We start from the raw sequence: 20,776 nt of genomic DNA, 5'->3' as shown, positions 1-20,776 counted from the left end.
GACTCCGTGAGGCCTTACCCCCCCCCCAGTAGGGTCAAAAACCTGTACCGCCAAGAATATTATGACGTCATAGTCACGTCATTCGCATCCTCTACATTGTTCATCCTTATTTTTAATTTATTTTGCTGGATTAGGTAAACATAGTTTGATAGGTTGGGTTGGGTTAGGATAGCTCGAGCTAGGTTAGGTTGGGGTTTACAAAGTAGCAATGACGTAGAGGGGTACATAGTTTCCTCAGGTGTTAGACCTGGGGGCTCACAGCTGCACCGTCCTGTGTGAGTGGAGGGCGGCGCCTCGCCACGCCATTTTAGATCATCTCTCTCTGGATTGAGACGATGTTAATATGTTTCAACTTGGCCATCAGGGCGTTCAACCCGTCTACCGGCGCACCTGTGCTAGAAATGGCGTGTTATGGTGTGGTAGTGAGCGTAGGTGGTGGCTGGCTGGAGTATTGTGCCGGCGGCCTCTTTAGCCGCCACCTACATCACTCACAGGTGGTCCATGCCACAGCTGGTGTAGGACACAGGTGGTCCATGCCACAGCTGGTGCAAGACACAAGTGGTCCATGCCACAGCTGGTGTAAAACAGGTGGTCCATGCCACAGCTAGTGTAAAACAGGTGGTCCATGCCACAGCTGGTGTAAAACAGGTGGTCCATGCCACAGCTGGTGTAGAACACAGGTGGTCCATGCTACAGCTGGTGTAAAACAGGTGGTCCATGCTACAGCTGGTGTAAAACAGGTGGTCCATGCCACAGCTGGTGTAGAACACAGGTGGTCCATGCTACAGCTGGTGTAAAACAGGTGGTCCATGCCACAGCTGGTGTAAAACAGGTGGTCCATGCCACAGCTGGTGTAAAACAGGTGGTCCATGCCACAAGTGGTCCATGCCACAGCTGGTGTAGGACAGGGAAAGGGACACTACATTGGTTGTGACAATGTGGAACACGCCGTGGTTGAATAGGGGAAGCCGACGGCGCGCGTGGTTGTGGTTGTGGTGGGGGATGCTTTTGGCTGTGGTGAGGAGGCGGCGGCGCGTTGTGGTGATGGGGGGGGGGGGTGCGCCGTAGTTGTGGTTGGGGTGGGGGGAGAACGCGCCAGGGTTGTAGGAACGGCTGTGATTGTAGTGGTGGGAGGAGCTCCCGTAGTTTTTTTGTTTGTGGTTGTGGTGGGGGGTCATGACGTGGTTGTGGTAGTAGGGGAGGGGCGTGGTTGGTGGGGGTGGGGGTCACGGAGGAACTGCACATTTTGGAACAGGTGCAACAGGTCAGGGTGGGCGACTACACATACACACGAACATAAACATACGCGCACACACGTGGCTCCATTCACGCCGCATCTGTCAACGCTTAGAGCACGCGTATATGTGTCATGTTTAATATTGGAAAGGGTTATATTATGTAATGAGGACCCATGTACGTGTGTGTAAGTAGGCTTCCATGGAAGGAAAGATACGTTCATGCGGGGTAATGGTCGCCATAGTATGGTCGGGTTCGTTCTCAAATCACAATCAAGAATTCCGGGTTCGAATCCCAGGCGGGACAGAAATGGACGCATTTCATATTACCTAAGGGACTGTTCAACTATCAGCAAGTAGGTACCCACGAGTTAGTAAACTTGTGGAGTTGCATCCTTGGGGTAAGGGTGAGACCTCGATATAAGCCTAACGTGTATAAACACACTGGCTGCCTGTCCCCTAACGCAGCTAATTAAATTATTATACCGTATGCACAGATACTCAACATTGCATAAGCTTTCATATATACAAAATTAAGCGCTGGGAAATACAGCAACACGACCCTCCAGTAGCTTCGGGCGTCCGTAGCCTTGACTTAGTGCACGTGAGGAACGAGCACGGGCATGGTGAACGTGCGAGGAGGCTGTAACGAGCACGGTGCACGTTGGAGCGAGCATGGGTACGGTGCAGGTGGGAGGAGGCAGGAGCGAGCACGGGTACAGTGCAGGTGGGAGGCGGCAGGAGCGAGCACGGGTACGGTGCAGGTGGGAGGAGGCAGGAACGAGCACGGGTACGGTGCACGTGCGGGGGTGGACACCGGAGACGGGGAACGCGCGCGTCAGCTGCCGACTTTCACGCGCGTGCGTGCGTGTTTAAGGTGTGTGCTGAACCCATCCACAGCCTGCCTGCCTTGGGCCCGTCCTAGCTCCGCCTCTTTACACAGTTGGAGGTGACAACGCCTCTTTGCCATATAATAAGACTAATATATTCGTGCCCTATGGCAATGTGCACTCCTCCCATCTTCATAATGAATATAAACACGATTATGGGAGGGAGAGTTCCCTACAAGGGTCGCTCTAAGCTCAGCGACTAGCTCCGGGACAGGGGAGGCGCGCACGTCTGGCACCTCGGAACGAGTCTACATCTGGCGGGAAACACGCGCTCCCTCCTCATATGTTTGGAAAATGGACTAAAACAACGTTTCCATTGTAGGATATGGTAAACTAACTCTGGGATGGTGGAATATGAGTAAAAAGGAGGGTAAACATGGCAGGTGCGGGCGTCCACACGGGTCAGCGGGCAGGTTGTAAAGTGAGACGAGCAGTATGCCAAATATGGGGATGGATTTGTCGAGTATGTGGCGGTCTGGTAGGGTCGCACCAAAATTAGAGGAGCAGCCACGTACAGCGTGTGTGTGTGTGTGGACGTTGGTGTGTGTGGTACCTGCTGTCGTCCACAGTGGTACTCCGTTGTTGGTACTCGGTGGTGGTGGTGTGGTAGTGCGCCAGCCATAAGCTCACAGCGGTGCCCGGGTATGGTTGGCGCTCGGCTTAATCACTCCAGTGGTGTGCCTTACCTTCAGTGCTGTGTTTGGTGTGTGGAAATATATTAATGGGAATACAGTGTTATTATAGCCCGTGAGATGGTCATGTGGACACTTATATACACCATCAACACATACGCTCACAGAAATGCGCGCAGGATGTAAATTGAAGAGGATTTATTCACCGTAGGTAAGTGAGAGGCCCTTGTGGCCTGCTGTTGGTTGGGTAATATAGCTGTTAAGAAGCAGGTGGTTGTTGATGTGGTGTGTTAAAGCAGCGACCTGCAGCTGCCTGCTCCTGGCTCAGTGTTTACCAGCGTGTCAAGTCTCTCTCTCTCTCCCCCCCCGGCTTAAGGCCACCTCCCGCCCCACTACACCGGAAGTGTGCGGGTGTTAGTGTAGCGAGGTGACCAGTGTGTGTGTGTGGGGGGGGAGGGAAGGGGCTCAAGACGCCACACTGGCAGTGTAGAGTGCGTAGAGTGAGCGGCCTCCACACTTGTCCTAGTGTTGTGGACACGCTCCCACTGTGTGTGGGCGCCCACCTGTCATAGTGGTGTAGAGACAGTGTAGGTGCTACACCTAGTGTACACTAGGTGGTGGGGGGGGGGCAAGGTGTCCACTCTCCACCACATGTAGATGGCCATATATATGCTTCCTTACGACTTTATTATATCTGAAATAATAAAAGCTAATAATATTCCCCAGAAAGTTTGACTTGTAACACGAGGTGGACGATGAGGTGTGAGGATACATGAGTGTATCAGGACAGTATGAGGCTGGTGGTAACATGGACGATGAGGTGTGAGGATAATCTTGTGGTAATCTCATGTTAGTGTGTTTCTCATATGTTAGTGTGTTACTTTTGTGTTAGTATGTTAATCTTGTGTTATTCATGTTAGTGTGTTAAGTCTGTGTCAGTCGTATTAGTGCGTAAATCTTGTGTTAATTCTGTGGTAATGTGTTACTGTGTTAATCTTATGTTAATATGTTAAACTTGTTAGTGGAAGATTAAGGGTATGTGTGAGCATGGACGGTAACATGAACGGCCCACACGCCCTCACCACACGGTAAGGGCGTGTGGGCGTGGACGGTGAGGGCGTGTGGGCGTGGACGGTGAGGGCGTGTGGGCGTGGACGGTGAGGGGGTGTGGGCGTGGACGGTGAGGGCGTGTGGGCGGGGACGGTGAGGGCGTGTGGGCGTGGACGGTGAGGGGGTGTAGGCGTGGTGATGGCAAATACACAGACATAATATGCGAGAGGCTTGGTGGTGGTGGTGGTTGTACTGGTCTGACTTCACTGTTATGCTTGACTTCCTGACCGGACCTTTCAACCCCTGAGAGAACTCATTAAGGGACCCGTAGCCTTATACCTCAGGCTGTGGCTCTTTGATCTACCCTCTCTAGCCGACTCCTGTCGACTCCTGCCGACTCCTACCGACTTCTGTCGACTCCTGTCGACTCCTGCCGACTCCTGCCGACTCCTACCGACTCCTACCGACTCCTACCGACTCCTACCGACTCGTGCCGACCTCTGCTGCTGACTCCCTGTGATGAATGGGCTCCTTTCATCTCTGGACCTTACTCCTTTTAATTTACATTACTTTTTGGGTACAGTTGATGACCACTTTGGATTCCTAGACCTGGGTATGATCTCCTTTCACCCGCCTTGACCTCTGGGCACGACCCGCCTTGATCTCTGGGCACGACCCGCCTTGACCTCTGGGCACGACCCGCCTTGACCTCTGGGCACGACCCGCCTTGACCTCTAGGCACGACCTGCCTTGACCTTTGGGCACGACCTGAATTGACCTCTGTGCACGACCCGCCTTGACTTTTGGGCACGACCTGCCTTGACCTCTGGGAATGACCTACCTTGACCTCTGGGAATGACCTGTCTTAATCTCTGAACATTACCCGTGCTAATATGTAAAAAAAATGATCAATTTAAAGTAAAATGCGTATCAATTAAAACTAACTCGAGTGAGGTCAAAGGAAACCTGTTTGTCTTGAGAAAGTTCTTAATACCGTCTTCCACAAGACTTCCCTTCACGAACTAGTAAAGCAGTGTTCAAGTACCGAAAGAGTACTGACACGAGTACAGAGAGCCATAGTAGTCTGGATAAACATATAAGAGAAAGAGCTCCACACGAGGCAGTAAGATAGTTCATGTCGTTCAAGACTCTGGTGAACGACCTCTTGAGGAAACAGGATCGTAACGTAATGATGTCTGCAGACGATGGGAAGTTGACGACGGAAATAAAGTTAGTAAGCCCTGAACAAGCTACAAGACTGGATAAGAATTCAAGTGGCTACTTGAATTCAATGATAACAAAGGCAACGCAGTGAAGATGGGAACCTTGAAAGGCAACCAGAAGAAGTGTATGGGCAAGCTGACACTCGTGTACACAACAGAACATCAGCGGCACGTCTTGTAAGCCAAAAGGAATAAGAAACTTCAAAGTGGGTCATGAAGCAGATACCAGAATGGGGTTTGAATATGAAGATATGTAGGGAGAAAAGCGGGTAGACGGGTGTAGGGTGATGGTCTAGGGAAGGTAGGGAGAGAAGCGGGTAGACAGGGTTGGAGTTAGTACATTATGAAAGAACTCAGTGGAGCATTAAGGTGAGTGTAAGGTGAGTGTACTTGGCGAAGATACTGAGGGATTTAGAGAACATTCAGACTGGTAGATGACCACTTGTACAAACTAGCTCTTATAAATAGTCTTCCTTGTCTCTTGCTAGTTACAAGGACGCCAATTGTTGCCGTCAGTTAACCCGTGAGACTGGTTTTAACCCTTTGGGGATAACTTAGGGTTGGTGTCTCTCGTTTAGTATCGTGTGAGACTTTTTTTTTTAATACAACAGAAATTAATTAGCCTCTTGGGTATATCCTTCCTGCGGTTTCTCATATGATCTGTAAATCTATTGATGTATTCAGTGAATTGTTGTATATTCGCGTTTTCATCAATTTAATTACTGATTTGTTCATTCGATTAATCTGTTGGGGTATGTTGGATGGTATATGTTGGTTGGTTTATATGTTTCACGTGTTGCCTAATACACTTGACATGAGAGCCTCGTGCATTTTTATGAAGCGTTGATACCCAAGAAGGCAAAGATGAGGTGGTGTGTGGAGGTGAGTCTCCGCCTCCTGGGTCACTGACGACTTTATCATCCCGGTGACAAGGTTGTACATATGCCTTAATGTGCCTTAAACAACTGTTATACTACATACACATATTAAAGTGCTTCCACGGAATACCTCCAAGACTCCTAATATACTAAATTATTTCCTGGGAGTATACATATATATAATAATGAAAATGTATAACCACGAAGGGAAAATAAAACAAGAAATTACTTGAACGCTTTCCTGTTAATAAATACGTCTTCAAAAATATAATCAATCGAATACAATACTTGAATATATTGGCGGGAAAAACTAATGGTGACGTTTGAGGCGTAAAAACAATGTCTTCGTAATATTGGTTCATGAACATACGAACAAGAGACGTCTTAATGACCAATATCTGAGAGTTCCTGGCTTGGGATAGTTGTCTATTAATTACCTCCATGGAGATATTACGTCCAGGATCTCCCATGTATTGGTCATTAGGCCGTATGTAGTATCCTCTTGTTCTTATGTTCATGAATCAATATCATAAGGACATGGTTTTTTCACATCACACGTCATCTTTTTTTCTCCCTATATATTCAAGTATTATATTAGATTGATTTACGGGCTATTCATGCCTGTGCCACCTTTTGGGTGGCTTAATCTTCATCAATCACTCTGGATTGATTATACTTTTGAAGATGTGTTGATTAAGACGAAAGCGCTCAATTATGTCTTTTAATTTCCCCTTCGTAATTATACGTTTTCACATTATTCATTACGTGTTAATTTCTTTATGACTTACACACTCAGGGTCTCGCAGCCGAGTGCACAACGTTCAGGGGTCGCAATCTTAAGGGTCCTGGGTTCGATTCCCGGTCGAGGCAGAAACAGATAAGCAGAGGTTTTCACCTGATGCCCCCCTGTTCACTGAGTAATTCATGGATACGTGGGAGTTAGCTGCTACGGGCTGCAACCTGGAATTGTGTGTGTGTATGTGTGTGTGTGTGTGTGTGTGTGTGTGTGTGTGTGTGTGTGTGTGTGTGTGTGTGTGTGTGTGTGTGTGTGTGTGTGTGTGTGTGTGTGTGTGTGTGTTAAAAATATATGTATGAAGGAAAAAGAGGTCGAGAGTCAATACATTATACAACTGACGGTTAGAAAGGTGGGGGTTCAAGAGCTAAAAGCTCGATCCTGCAGGCATAAATAGTAAACACACACACATTGTACTCACAACTAGGTGAGTACATGTTTACTGACGCTTGGTGTATGTTGTGTGAGCTCCAGTATTCCCGAGTCCTTACACCACTTTGTTCACTGTTAAATTCTGCTTTTAACATTATTTTTTTTAGCGGTGGAAGAATTGTAAGTCTTAATGATAATGTTCAGGTTGTTGGACTGGTCTTGTTTAATGACAGTATTGGACTGGTACTAGTTTGTGACAGTGTTGGACCTTGTCCTGATTAGTGACAGTGTTGGACCTTGTCCTGATTAGTGACAGTGTTGGACCTTGTCCTGATTAGTGACAGTGTTGGACCTTGTCCTGATTAGTAACAGTGTTGGACCTTGTCCTGATTAGTGACAGTTTTGGACCTTGTCCTGATTAGTGACAGTGTTGGACCTTGTCCTGATTAGTGACAGTTTTGGACCTCGTCCTGATTAGTGACAGTGTTGGACCTTGTCCTGATTAGTGACAGTTTTGGACCTTGTCCTGATTAGTAACAGTGTTGGACCTTGCAGTGACAGTGTTAGATTGGTCCTGTTTTGTGACTGTGATGACTTCGAACTATTGACATTCCCCAAGATGCAACGTCCACAACTCCCCGGTTACCTATTTACTGCTTGGTGAACAGTGGCATCAGATGACAGGAAACATACTCAATTGTTTCTATCTCGCCCGGGGATTGAACACGTGTCACAAGATTGGGAGTTGAGGATGTAGACCACCGAGACTTGTTTCTTAACTAGTATTCGTCAAACATTTACACAACCATTTACGAAATCTGTACATCTTTAATTGATCAATCCAGCGTTGTTTTAATTCATTTAGCAGATTACGAGTTTAGAGACTAAACGACCCAAGTTTAATATTGTTATAAAAAACCTCGTAGTGCTTCTCAGCTTATACACTATTTAATAAATGTAAACAAAGCCTTAGACTGTAGACTTAGGGAAGATGTACAGGTTTCGTAAGTGGTTGCGTAAATGGTTGATGACTCCCGGTGCTAGTAGAGAGAAGGGTTGAGTTAGGGAACATTAGTATGTGGAGGAGGTGGCCAGCGGTAAGCGTGTTGACCTCTGGTGACCCTGGCAAGTGCCACCCTCCCTCCCAGACCTTGCCCTCTGCCTCTCCCTGTATTCCAGTATTGACCTAACAAATGTTGTGTAGATTGCCTTTGAAGGAGTCCTGATTTGGCTTTAAAAACGATGTTTTTATATTTGCCAGCGTCCCATATGCTGCCGATGTTATCTTATTTATGTGTGCCTCTGGTATTAGTGTTGGAAATACATTTGTTTCCAAATCTTTCTCTTTCCAATTTCTGTAGTTCTATTCTCCATTTGTTTACATGCTTCCTGGCCTTCTCTCTCCCTTTCCCATCTTCATTGTTGGGATTGAATTCCAGCAACCATTTGTCTGATCACTCCTGTAGTTTTTCAAAATCCTTCTGTAACTTCCTGCAGGCCTCCTATATTTTTACATTACTCATCATCTTTGTATTGTTTGCAAACATTTACATATACGAGCTAACTCCGTCGGCTAAGTCCTTCACATAAATTAGGAATACCACTCTTGCCTCTCGGTTTCTCTCCTAACTCGGGTGTATTCATTTCTGGTTCTCTTTAGTGCCCCTCTATTGTCCTCTGTTCCTAGTTCTTTGTACTTTTTTCCAGACCATTTTTTGTCCTTTCTTTAGCTTGCCTGCATTACCTATTGTACCAGGAGTTTACTTTCCTTCTCCACTTCCTTCTTGAGCGGTACGAACAGCTCCATTGGATCGGCACATTTCCTAGCAATGACTTCCATCGTCTCATTTGCTGTCTCCCCTTCCATTTATCTTTCCCATTATGTTTCACACAAAGTCCCCCGCTCACCTTACTGTAGTCGCACTGGACCACTCATCATCTTCATCTCCTCCAGCTCCACTGTGTGATCAAACATGACAGTGCAATGGTCACTAGCCCCTAGAGGCTTTTCCTACTCTATATTGTTGTCCTCTGCCACATTTTGGGAAAACACCAAGTCTAGAGTTGTGGTGAGTTCTCTCCTCTTACTCCTGTAAGAAGTGTTTGTGAGCCGCCTCTACCAGTTTTGCTCTCCATGTCTTATCACGCCAGTAGGGGGATCCTTATTTACCCAGTCTTTCTCCCTGTGGTTAAAGTCTCCTACTCTTGGTATTTTAGCTCTTGCTTCCAGTGTCACTGTGGCTGCTTATTCAAATATTTTTAGACAATCCTTGTTACACTTGTATTCTTCCCTAGACCGTTTATTGTTTGGTGTGTGTGTGTGTATTCACCTAGTTGTGCTTGCCGGGTTGAGCTCTGCTCTTTCGGCCCGCCTCTCAACTGGCAGTCAATCAACTGTTACTAACTATTAATTTTTTTGTCCCCCCCCCACCACACCCAGGAAGCAGCCCCTAAGAGCTGTCTAACTCCCAAGTACCTATTTACTGCTAGGTAACAGGGGCATTTAGGGTGAAAGAAACTTTGCCCATTTGTTTCTGCCTGGTCCGGGAATCGAACCCGGGCTACAGAATTAAGAGCCCTGCGCGCTGTCCACTGAGCTACCAGACACCCGTGTGTGTGTGTGTGTGTGTGTGTGTGTGTGTGTGTGTGTGTGTGTGTGTGTGTGTGTGTGTGTGTGTGTGTGTGTGTGTTTTATAAGTGAGAATAATCGTTATAGACTAGCAAAGAATATCAATGTGGCGGCATAGTTGGTATTATAGGAAGAGTTCATTAGGTAGTTATGAGCGGGGCGGATGGCTCGTGCTGGCAGTAAAGCTTGCGGCGCACGGCTGTTAGTGGACGACCCCGGTGCCTCCAGGTCACCCTGGCCTGACCTCTCTCCTATCACCATAACCTACACCACATCCTGCATGATAACACTCCTACGCTCTAGTCTACCTCTTCTTCCTCTTTATCCTCCTCACCCTTCCCCTTTCCTTCCTCTACCTGCGCCTCCAACTATGAAATGTATATGTTTATCTCTCAGAATGTTCGGTAATACGTTTATTGTTTGTGATGTGTGTCTATGTATGTATTAACACGATGTACTGAACGGGGTGAGAATAGCTTGAGCTACCTCATCCCTTTGTGTGTATTTTACCTCAATAAACTTATTTCAATTTCTTCCAACTATATTTTACAGATTGGTGTCATTGACAAGTATTCCATGTAAAGGTCACCATGGATTTGGAAAAGGAAATTCGTGCCCAACAAACTTGATTGAGTACCATGACAGTGTTACTAAAATATGACTGGGAAAAAGAGGGCTGGGTAGACTGTATTTTCCTAAGTTGTCGCAAGGCACTTGAGAGTGTTCGTTGCGAGAGACTGGTGAACATGATGAGAGGAGAGGTAGGCTGGGATAACTGGGTAAGGGAGTACCTGAAGGACAGAAAACAGTCACAGTCAGAGAGGTGGTCTCAACCTGGAAGAATGTAACACGTGGGGTCCCACAAGGCTCGGTCCTTGGTCCTGGCTCGGTCCTTCACTGTAACAAGTGGGGTCCCACAAGGCTCGGTCCTTCACTGTAACAAGTGGGGTCCCACAAGGCTCGGTCCTTGGTCCTGGCTCGGTCCTTCACTGTAACAAGTGGGGTCCCACAAGGCTCGGTCCTGGTGCCGCTGCTCTTGCTAATTTATGTGAACCACCTGCCCGAGGGAGTGAGCTCGGACATGTCAATGTTTGCAGGCGACACAAAGCTGATGAGGAATGTCTAAACAGAAGAGTGCATGAAATCAATCACCTCAAGAAGTCACCTAGACAAACTCCAGGAGTGGTCAAACGAATGGTGAAATTCAGTCCCAATAATTAAGTACTGTGTAAAAAAGATGGGAAAGGGAAGGAGGAGACACGAAGGCAGCTGCATACATTAGAGGAAGGTAACTACAGGAATCTGAGAGATTTGGGAGTGCATATACGTCCTACACCAACACCAGAGGCACACACAAAAAGGATAACATCAGCAGCATATAGGACGCTGGTAAATATAAAAACATCGTTTATAAACCTAAATAAGGATTCCTTCAAGACAATCAACACAAAATCTGTTAGACCAATACCGGAATATGCAGCTCCGGCATGGACTCAACACCGCGTGAAGCGTAAAGCTAAAGTATTAACAAATACAAAGGTATTTGTTAATACTTTGGGTTAAGGGTTAAGCTACGAGGATAGCTTAGAGGAACTAAATCTCACAACTCTTGATCATAAAAGAAACAGAAAGGATATGATCACAACATACAAGATAATGAGGGGAATATATAAGATGGATAAAGATAACTTCTTCAATTCGAGGTAAAGTAGGACGAGATGACACAGGTGGGAGCTGGAAACACAAATGTATAGAAGTAATGTAAGGCAGTACTCGCACCCTGTACGGGTGGTCAACAAGTGGAATGTACTGAAGAAGTTGTAGAAGCCACCTAACTCCACACCTTTAAGGCCAGATTAGACAAAGAATTTCAACGTCAAATTAGTTAGGTTGTGATGCAGGAGGTACAACAAGGGTGGCAGGTGGGGCATAAAGTGCTACCCCTCACTCACTCCCTCCCCCACCTCGTGGACACTGTTAGGTAAGCACCACTTCTTCCACCAGTGTTACGGGCTCACCATAGCCCGTGCTACTTGGAACTTGTTCCGAGTAGCTGAATCTATAACAACAACATTCCACCAGTGTCTCTTCCACATACAGCTTCCCGTCCTCTGCCTCCTCCTCCTTCAACACCAACACCATATCCACCTTCTCGAATTAACTCCATATCTTTGTGTGTGAAAGCTGTTTATGACAATGTATATACAGTGTGTGTGTGTGTGTGTGTGTGTGTGTGTGTGTGTGTGTGTGTGTGTGTGTGTGTGTGTGTGTGTGTGTGTGTGTGTGTGTGTGTGTGTGTCTTGACCTGCAGCATAGAGTGTGCTTTAACTTAGGGATAGTGTAGTTATGTGAGTGTAGGTACTGGACGAGAGTTACGCTCTGAATGTCCTGCCTCAATCCGTCCTCTGACCAAGTCCATTCCATCCAGCGGTTGACCCCGGAATTTTCTCAAATATAAATTAATAAAATTATATAATAGCATACTGTGCATATTTAGGCACTGGTTAGGTCAGGTGTTTAGGTTCTGTTGGCGATTATTTGTATTTGTAGTACGTGGGTGAAGCATTTACAGCGTTGTGGTTCGAACAAAAGTCGTCAGCGAAGTACTTCTTTCGGAAGTGTTCGGACGTCATCAGTTGTGAGTCGTGTGTAAACCGTTTTTCATTCATAAACAGGGGGTTTGGCGGGTACATGGAATGAACTTTAGCCTTTGTTTACGAGGACGGGCTGACATACTTGATGAATTCAGGCCTTGGACTTCGGCACGAGTCTACAGGAACCAGTCACCATGCCAACTCCTGCGGGGAGTGTTGTACATGCTGCCATGGCGGTGTGTTCACTCACAGGGTGAATACCCCAGCCAGCGACCTTCCTATTGGGAGGAGGTTGTCCATTACGCTATGGCGGTATCTTCACTCAGAGCAGCCCGTCCTCTTGTTGTTGTTGTTTTAGATTCAGCTACTCAGAACATAAGTTCCAAGTAGCACGGGCTATGGTGAGCCCGTAGTGGACTTACCTGGCACAGGAGCGGGGCAAGTAGCACGGGCTATGGTTAGCCTCGTCTCTGTGTGTCAGCCCGTCCTTATAAACAAAGGCCAAAGTCCATTCCATGCACCCGCCAAACCCCCTGTTTATGATTGAAAAACGGTTTACACACGACTGAGTACTGAGTACCCAAATGAGCCACAGGGAAGTTAGAAAGAACTTGTTCAATGTCAGAGTAGTTAACAGATGGAATGCATTAAGCAGTGATGTGGTGGCAGACACCATACACAGTTTCAAATGTAGATATGACAGCCCAGTAGGCTCAGGAACCTCTACACCAGTGTATTGACAGTTGAGAGGTGGGACCAAAGAGCCCGAGCTCAACCCCCCTCACAAGCACAACTAGGTGAGTATGACCGTTGTAGAGAGGGTGCGTGCCGGCTGGGTCAAGAGACTACATGTAATGTATGCACACACACGGAATATTAAGACATAGACGCTGCCCGACTTGATAATGGTGTTTACCGCTCATCAATAACCCGCGAGACAGACACAGGTAAATATTGCCTGCTTGTTTGGCAACCACTACCGCCCAACCTGACCCACCCGTGTGACCTCTTGGACTACTGTCCTCCCCTGGGGGCCCACCTTCCTTATCCTATTGCCGAACTTTAATCTAAAATGAAAATTTCGTGTCACCCACGGCTATTCCTTGCCCTTCCCCCGTCGCCTCTCCCCTACGTCCCCATGTGTCAGGTAAGTCCACGACGGACTCACTTGGAACTTTTGTTCCGAGAAGCTGAAGATAAAACAACAACAACTACCTCCTACGCCTCTACCCTGCCTCCCACGACTCTTCCCCCATCTCCCAGGTTTCTCCCGTGCCTCCGCCCTACCTCCCACGTTTCTTCCCTGCCTCTGCCCTACCTCCCACGCCTATCTACCACATATGAGGCAGGAGACATAGGAGGTAGGGGGAGAAGCATGGATAGGACGAAGGAAAGGAATGGTGCCCAAGCACTTAGACGGTCGGGGATTGAACGCAAGAACAGAAGCCGTTGCCTCTCTAAAAAGTTCAGTTTCGTCAGTCGTGTTTGGACCGAGGAAACGAGGGTAATGGAAGGGTATCCTACGTGTAGGGATAAAGGTTGTCTGTAGCGGCTGGATGCAAGGTCCATACTCAGTCTTAGGAACATGTCAAAATACTGTCTTGGTAAATGTTAATGTTGGTTAATAATCTAGGGTGTAAGTGGCTAGATGAAGAACCCAGCGGGTGTTCTTCATATTGGGGGTGTTGGACAGGCGGCTATGGTGGTGAGTTCACTCACAGGATGAGTGACTCTCTCCAACAAATTTGCTCTTTGGGGTAAATTTAAAAAAAACTGAATGTTGAATAAGTTGTGCCTGCTACAATATCTAGCTGGAAGGGTCGGCAATAGTTCAGTTGTAGTTAAGAAAATTTATACATGTAATTAATCCATTGGTGTACTACCTATTACAAAGTTGTAAATTTAAATATAAAGTATGATAATTATAATAATTTAAAGATAGTTATGTGTAATAAGCCCAACACTTGGACCGGACGGTAGAGCGACGGCCTCTGTTCATGCAGGTCGGTGTTCAATCCCCGACCATCCAAGCGGTTGGGCACCATTCCTTCCCTTCGTCCCATCTATCCTTATCCTCATATTCCTTCTAAACACTATATAGTCGTAAAAATTACCTTGCCTTACCTTACATGTAAGGTAAGGTAAGTGGTGCTTGACGGTGATTCTCTTAAACCTTTTTCTTCTTTTTTGTTACAGAAATTATGCAGAGTGGGGAGGTGATAGACCATGAGGAACAGATGACGTTGTCGCCTAGCCCCGCCCCTGCGGACGCGTCTCCACCAATCACAGGCCCGCCCCTGGCCTCTCTTCCCGCCAACTCTCCTTCCCTTGCCTCGTCTCCTCCCGTCACCTCCCCTTCCCTCGCCTCCTCTCCGCCATTAACCTCACAGATCTCACCCAGCCTCACTTCCAAATCTAACTTGAGAACTACCTCATCTCTGCTCCAGCACGAAAAACAAGCGAGTCTCGCAAATAAGTTAAGATTAAGTAAAATTTTGGGCAACCATGCACATTCTCAGTCATTCAATATTCGGTCTTCGCTGATTGGCGAGGATGACGACGAGGGGCGGAGCGACATACGCGTTCTCTCACCCTCATTGGTCAACAGCCAGGTGCTGTCGAAAACACGCCCCCTCTCCCCGGACCCTCCAGACCCGCCCATCACATCTCTGCACACCGGCGAGAGGTAAGTCACTCCTTCCGGGTCACACTGTGTCACACTTCCGGGTCACACTGTGTCACACTTCCGGGTCACGCTGTGTCACACTTCCGGGTCACGCTGTGTCACACTTCCGGGTCACGCTGTGTCACACTTCCGGGGTCACGCTGTGTCACACTTCCGGGTCACGCTGTGTCACACTTCCGGGTCTGTGTCACCCTTCCGGGTCTATGTCACACTTCCTGGCCACACTATATTACACTTCCGGGTCACATAATGGTAATGTATAATGTTAAAGATGTGAGGAATTATGTCTATACATGAAGTATGAGAGATTAAGATGTGTTCTGGTGACAGAGCAAGGCTGACGAACTCGTTAGCTATAGCGGGATAATGGGGAGACCTTTGACAAGCCGCCGGCTTCCTATCCCCTCCGAGGCCACTAGAGAGATGATGGCCTTCAGGTAAACTCAGGTAGCTTTCATGTTATTCTAAATGATGGGCATCATGACGAGGAACCCCCCCCCCCATGGGGAAGAGTCAGACGCAAATGAATGATAATAATAATAATAATAATAATAAAAATAATATTATTATTATTAATAGTATTTAAAACATATAGTTAATTGCGTTGTTGGTGACACTTAACATATCTTGGACTGGCGCATTGCATCAAAGCTTTGACGTAATGACTGAGCTGCAGCAGCCTTGGGTGTAGAGACCAGGTGTGCAGGCCAGGTGTGGACCCCTAAGATGAGCACGAAGCCCACTTTTGTTAATCACGTCTTGAATGACAGTCCAGTAGCTATCAGCTTTTGGAAGCGTGTGAATAACGGTCCAGTAGTGCGCGTCCTGTACGTGTGATAAAGGTTACAACAACCGGAAGGATAGCGACTATCCTCACAATACCATCCAGAAGTTACTATCCTGTCAAGACCATCCAGCACTGAGGTGGATGGCTGAGGAAGATGCTCTCGCCGTAAGGTCAGCACCCAGGTGCTGGATAATCATGTTTGTTAAGCAAGTTGGAGAGGTGGAAGGTCCCTGTGTCTAACTTGTAAGTTATGGCTAGACGCTGAAGACTGGATGGCAGCCAGCGTCGGAGATGGCAGCCAGGGTCGGGGATGGTAGCCAGGGTCGGGGATGGCAGCCAGGGTCGGAGATGGCAGCCAGGGTCGGGGATGGCAGCCAGGGTCGGGGATGGCAGCCAGGGTCGGGGATGGCAGCCAGGGTCGGGGATGGCAGCCAGGGTCGGGGATGGCAGCCAGGGTCGGGGATGGCAGCCAGGGTCTGGGATGGCAGCCAGGGTCGGGGATGGCAGCCAGGGTCTGGGATGGCAGCCAGGGTCGGAGATGACAGCCAGGGTCTGGGATGGCAGCCAGGGTCGGAGATGACAGCCAGGGTCTGGGATGGCAGCCAGGGTCGGGGATGGCAGCCAGGGTCGGGGATGGCAGCCAGGGTCGGAGATGACAGCCAGGGTCGGGGATGGCAGCCAGGGTCGGGGATGGCAGCCAGGGTTGGGGATGGCAGCCAGGGTCGGGGATGGCAGCCAGGGTCGGAGATGGCAGCCAGGGTCGGGGATGGCAGCCACGATGGAGGCAGCAAAGTCATGTCGACCATGCCAGGATACAAGCAAAATATTGGCACTAAATTTCTCCCATATCTGACAAAAGTTTTCGAGTCTAAATTATGGAGTTGAGAAACGTCAAATTAACTAATTTCAGCCAAAGATTATGACACGGATTTTTAACCGGGGGTATCCATACCCCCCTTGGGGGCATGGGAAGCAAATTATGGGGGTATGGAGGCTTGAGCTCTGAATAATTAAAAATATTCCATGTTTTGATTACACAAAAACAACAGCAAAAACTCACCTATGTTATGTGTTTGTGACTGCATGTTTTTCCGTGACTATAATAAAACCATTAGGATTGTCTTTCAGCTGTTGCGTTCCTAGCTATACATATGTTGAGTAAAACCCAGATGTTGGGATTTTTTGATGCAGTGGTACCTAATAGGCCTGGTGGGAGACGATGGTCTCCACAGTCTGGTGAAGGAGGGTATGGGGACATTGGGTAATCCATTGGCAATCTGTAATTGTTAGAATGTTAAGAACCGGTTGGGTAGGAGGTGCAGCAAATCCTAGGAAATAGGGAGTCAAATGGGGATGTGGATCAGACACAACACCGCTCCTGTGCCAGGTAAGTCCACTACGGGCTCACCATAGCCCGTGCTACTTGGAACTTGTTCCGAGTAGCTGAATCTATAACAACAAACAACGGGATGTGGGATTTAAAATGTCTGCCAAACTTGGAGGTCAGAAATACCGCAAGTCAAAAAAGGTTAATGACTATAAAATATGCATTGAGGTCCGAGGGTTAAAGATTGGTTCATTAGGATCCACTTGATCTGATCGGTACAGCAATGACTTCGCTTCTTGCAGGTCGGCGCTCCATTCCCGATGGTCCAGGTGGTTAGTTACCGTTCCATCCCTCCGACCTATCCCAACTCCATACCCTTCCAAGTGCTATATAGTGACACCGGCTTAGTGGCGTCTCCTGATAATTATCTTGGATTAGTTGTGTGAGGTGATGAGAGAGAACATCGAGACCTTCCTCACGTAGGGCCGAGGTCACAGGTCAAGAGCCGGGTTAATACACTGTGTTAATACACTTAATGAGAGAGAGAGAGAGAGAGAGAGAGAGAGAGAGAGAGAGAGAGAGAGAGAGAGAGAGAGAGAGAGAGGGCCACAAATCCCAAAACCTGAAATGCTTATGATGGCTTAGTACGAGATGAAGGTCCACAAGGTATCCGTCATGTTGACTTGGTCCTACGAGGTATAGGGAACAAGCGGGCAATGACAAGGAAATGCAAATATGCAGAAAGAATCAACGCCGAAGAAAAATGTAGGCGAGACGCAAGGAATATCAGGTGGGAGACTTACAAGATATGGGCCAAGGGTTAAGACGCTTAAGGTCAAGGTCCTACATGGTATGCTCCAGGTGAGGGGTGTGGGGTTCAGGTGGGGCGAGAGGGAGAAGTTATGGGGTGAGGTGGTGGTGTGGGGTGAGGGGGTGAGGTGGTGGTGTGGGGGAGAGGGGGTGAGGTGGTGGGGTGGTGTATTGATGGGTTGATGAGCCCCAAAGTATTTTCTATTTAGGTTGAGCCATCATACACAATGTCAAGGTCAGTCATGGGGCAGTTCAGTTCGTTAACCCATCGTTGTCTTCTATCTCACTCGTTATATGCTCCTCTTGGGACTTAAGTAACGTGTTCCGTGTTATTAAATTAGTTTAAATAAACTAAATATTAACATCTACACAAACCTGATTTTTCTTCTGTGTCAGTATAATTGACACTATTGACAATCACTGTTAGCTACATCTGAATACATTTATATGTTGAACTTGTTCGTATAGTCCGGGGAAGAACTGTGTAATGTGTTATACTTGAGTAGAACATCAAGTGTATAGTGTGTTGTAGGCGTAGGAAGAAGTTGGGAGAGATGTGGAGTGTGTTATTCCTGGGTGTAGAGCAAGTGTAAGTGTGTGTGTGTGAGACTCTTGTGACGACATACACTTGTGAAGAAGAGTGCGTCCGCCGGCTGGGGCGTCAGGCTCGCACATTTATAGAGCGTGAGTGTGTATGTGTGTGTCTAGCCTTGTATTGTGAAGGTATATCTGTCCTTCTGTCTTGAAGGATAAATATACCTAGTTCTTTACACGTAAGAACTTCACTAGTAAGTGGAAAGCCTGGTATAATTCTCAGGACTTCATTTGTTATATTTTCGAAATACAGTACTACTATTATTGGTAAGATGTATGACCAAGACTAGTGCATGATAGTCTATCATAGACCTTATATGTGCTCAGTACATCATTTTAGATATTCTAATATTTGCAATGTATTGAAGGCTGTACCGCTCAGAGCCTTACTCTTTCATGGCGTTGGAACAATTCAGACGCCTTCGGGTTAGTAAGACATTCTTGTATCCATTGCATAAGTTGACCTTATAATTATATATGTGCTAATTTGTGCAATATAACTTCCCTGTTAGCAACATCAAAAGCATTTTTCATGTTAAGAAATGTGTATTTGCGTCGTAGGTTTCCATGGAGAGTGGTGAAGGTTGTGGAAGACTTGTGTACAGTTTGACCATGTGTGAAACCACTGATATCAGGGGACGTGTGTTCTTTGATTCTGTGCAATGATCCACTGTGCACCATTCTCTCATATGTTGTACACATGTAGCTGATCGGCGAGATGGGACGAGAAGCAGCAGATTGTAAGTTTTATAATGGTATAGTGTCAAATACAGCCCTATTGACAGCCTCTCAAACACACCAATGCCCCGCGCACCTGGCCAGGTCCCCATGCCCCTGGCCAGGTCCCCGTGTCCCTGGCCAGGTCCCCTTGCCCCTGACCGGATTCCCGTGCCCCCGGACTGTGAGAGTGGCAGCAGATGTGGGTATGGCCGGCCGGTGGCCATAGAAGGCGCGCCGTGGCCGCCCATCCCCGCTTTAGGTCGACCAGTATTAGCGTCCCCTGGTCTGGGCGGATGGGCGGGCGGAAGGCGAAGTGCTGGAAGATTGGGCGGAGTGGGTGTTGGAGGGGAGAGCAGAGTGGGTGTTGGAGGGGTGGGCGGAGTGGGTGCTGGAAGCAGGATTTCACAAGCACTATCAGTAGGAACCAAACTCGTCCTCTGGATTTTCCACTCTAAAAAAATCCAACCTCCTAACCTAACCAGAAACGTACTAACCCAAGCAACCCACCCTGCCTACCGAGTGGGGTTTCGATGCATAGAAAACATATTTGTGAGCCGTTACTTTTCCTAGTAGGCTCAATGTGTGATGTTGGTTCCCATTTACACAATACGCGGCCAATTAGTTAAGTGGAGGAGTTTGATGTTGGTTTAGCGGATGGTAGAAAGGTCCCAGGTGTTGGTTGATCCACAATGGCCTCACACAATGTCCTGCCAAGGCCCACCCTGCGACCACCACGTCAGGCGATAATAGGCAACACCATTTTTTTTTGCCGTCTCGCAGGCCCAACAGTCCCCTTCTCCCCACCATGATGCGGGGCTCGTGGACCTTACGCTCCAAACTTGCCACTACCAGGGGCAGGTTTCATCAAGCACTTGGGCATCTGTCCTCTTACAAATTATGACTGAATATGGCCGTTTGCCCATATGACCGAAAATGGACGTTATTTAAAAATGAAAATTAATTGAAAATAAATTTTGGATTTTTTCTCCAAAACAGCAAAATAAGGATCTTCTGGTAAGTTAGGAGGGAACGAAATTCTTCTAAGGTTTCAAAACGTAATGAAAACCGTTAATTTAAAGTTTCCTCTCCTAACCTAACCGAGTAAGCCGGAGGACTCTAAACAGAAAACGCTGTCTATTCAGCCGTCAGGACCCTAGTGTGTGTACTCACCTAATTGTACTCATCTAGTTGTGCTTACTGGGGTTGAGGTTTGGCTCTTTGGTCCCGCCTCTCAGCTGTCAATCAACGGATGTACAGGTTCCTGAGCCTACTGGGCTCTTATCATATCTACATTTGAAACTGTGTATGGAGTCAGCCTCCACCACATCACTTCCTAGTACATTCCATTTGTCAACCACTCTGACACTAAAAAAGTTCTTTCTAATATCTCTGTGGCTCATTTGGGCACTCAGTTTCCACCTGTGTCCCCTAGTGCGTGTGCCCCTTGTGTTAAATAGTGTGTGTGTGTGTGTGTGTGTGTGTGTGTGTGTGTGTGTGTGTGTGTGTGTGTGTGTGTGTGTGTGTGTGTGTGTGTGTGTGTGTAGGGAAGAGAACAT

General features: G+C 47.5%; 1 protein-coding gene across 1 annotated transcript in view; it reads left to right on the top strand.

Moving 5' to 3' along the window:
• The first annotated feature begins 2,777 nt into the window (after nucleotides 1-2,777).
• LOC123769854 (uncharacterized) overlaps nucleotides 2,778-20,776 on the top strand; it is a 128,582-nt gene continuing 110,583 nt past the window's right edge. The window contains exons 1-2 of the mRNA XM_045761232.2: nucleotides 2,778-2,968; nucleotides 14,493-14,982. Coding sequence (XP_045617188.1) covers nucleotides 14,498-14,982 — 485 coding nt within the window. The 5' untranslated portion in view covers nucleotides 2,778-2,968; nucleotides 14,493-14,497. The remainder of the gene's footprint in view (nucleotides 2,969-14,492; nucleotides 14,983-20,776) is intronic.

The sequence above is a fragment of the Procambarus clarkii genome, chromosome 45 (genome assembly GCF_040958095.1).
Source record: "Procambarus clarkii isolate CNS0578487 chromosome 45, FALCON_Pclarkii_2.0, whole genome shotgun sequence".
NCBI lineage: Eukaryota > Metazoa > Arthropoda > Malacostraca > Decapoda > Cambaridae > Procambarus > Procambarus clarkii.
This window is presented reverse-complemented; position numbering and strand designations above follow the sequence as displayed.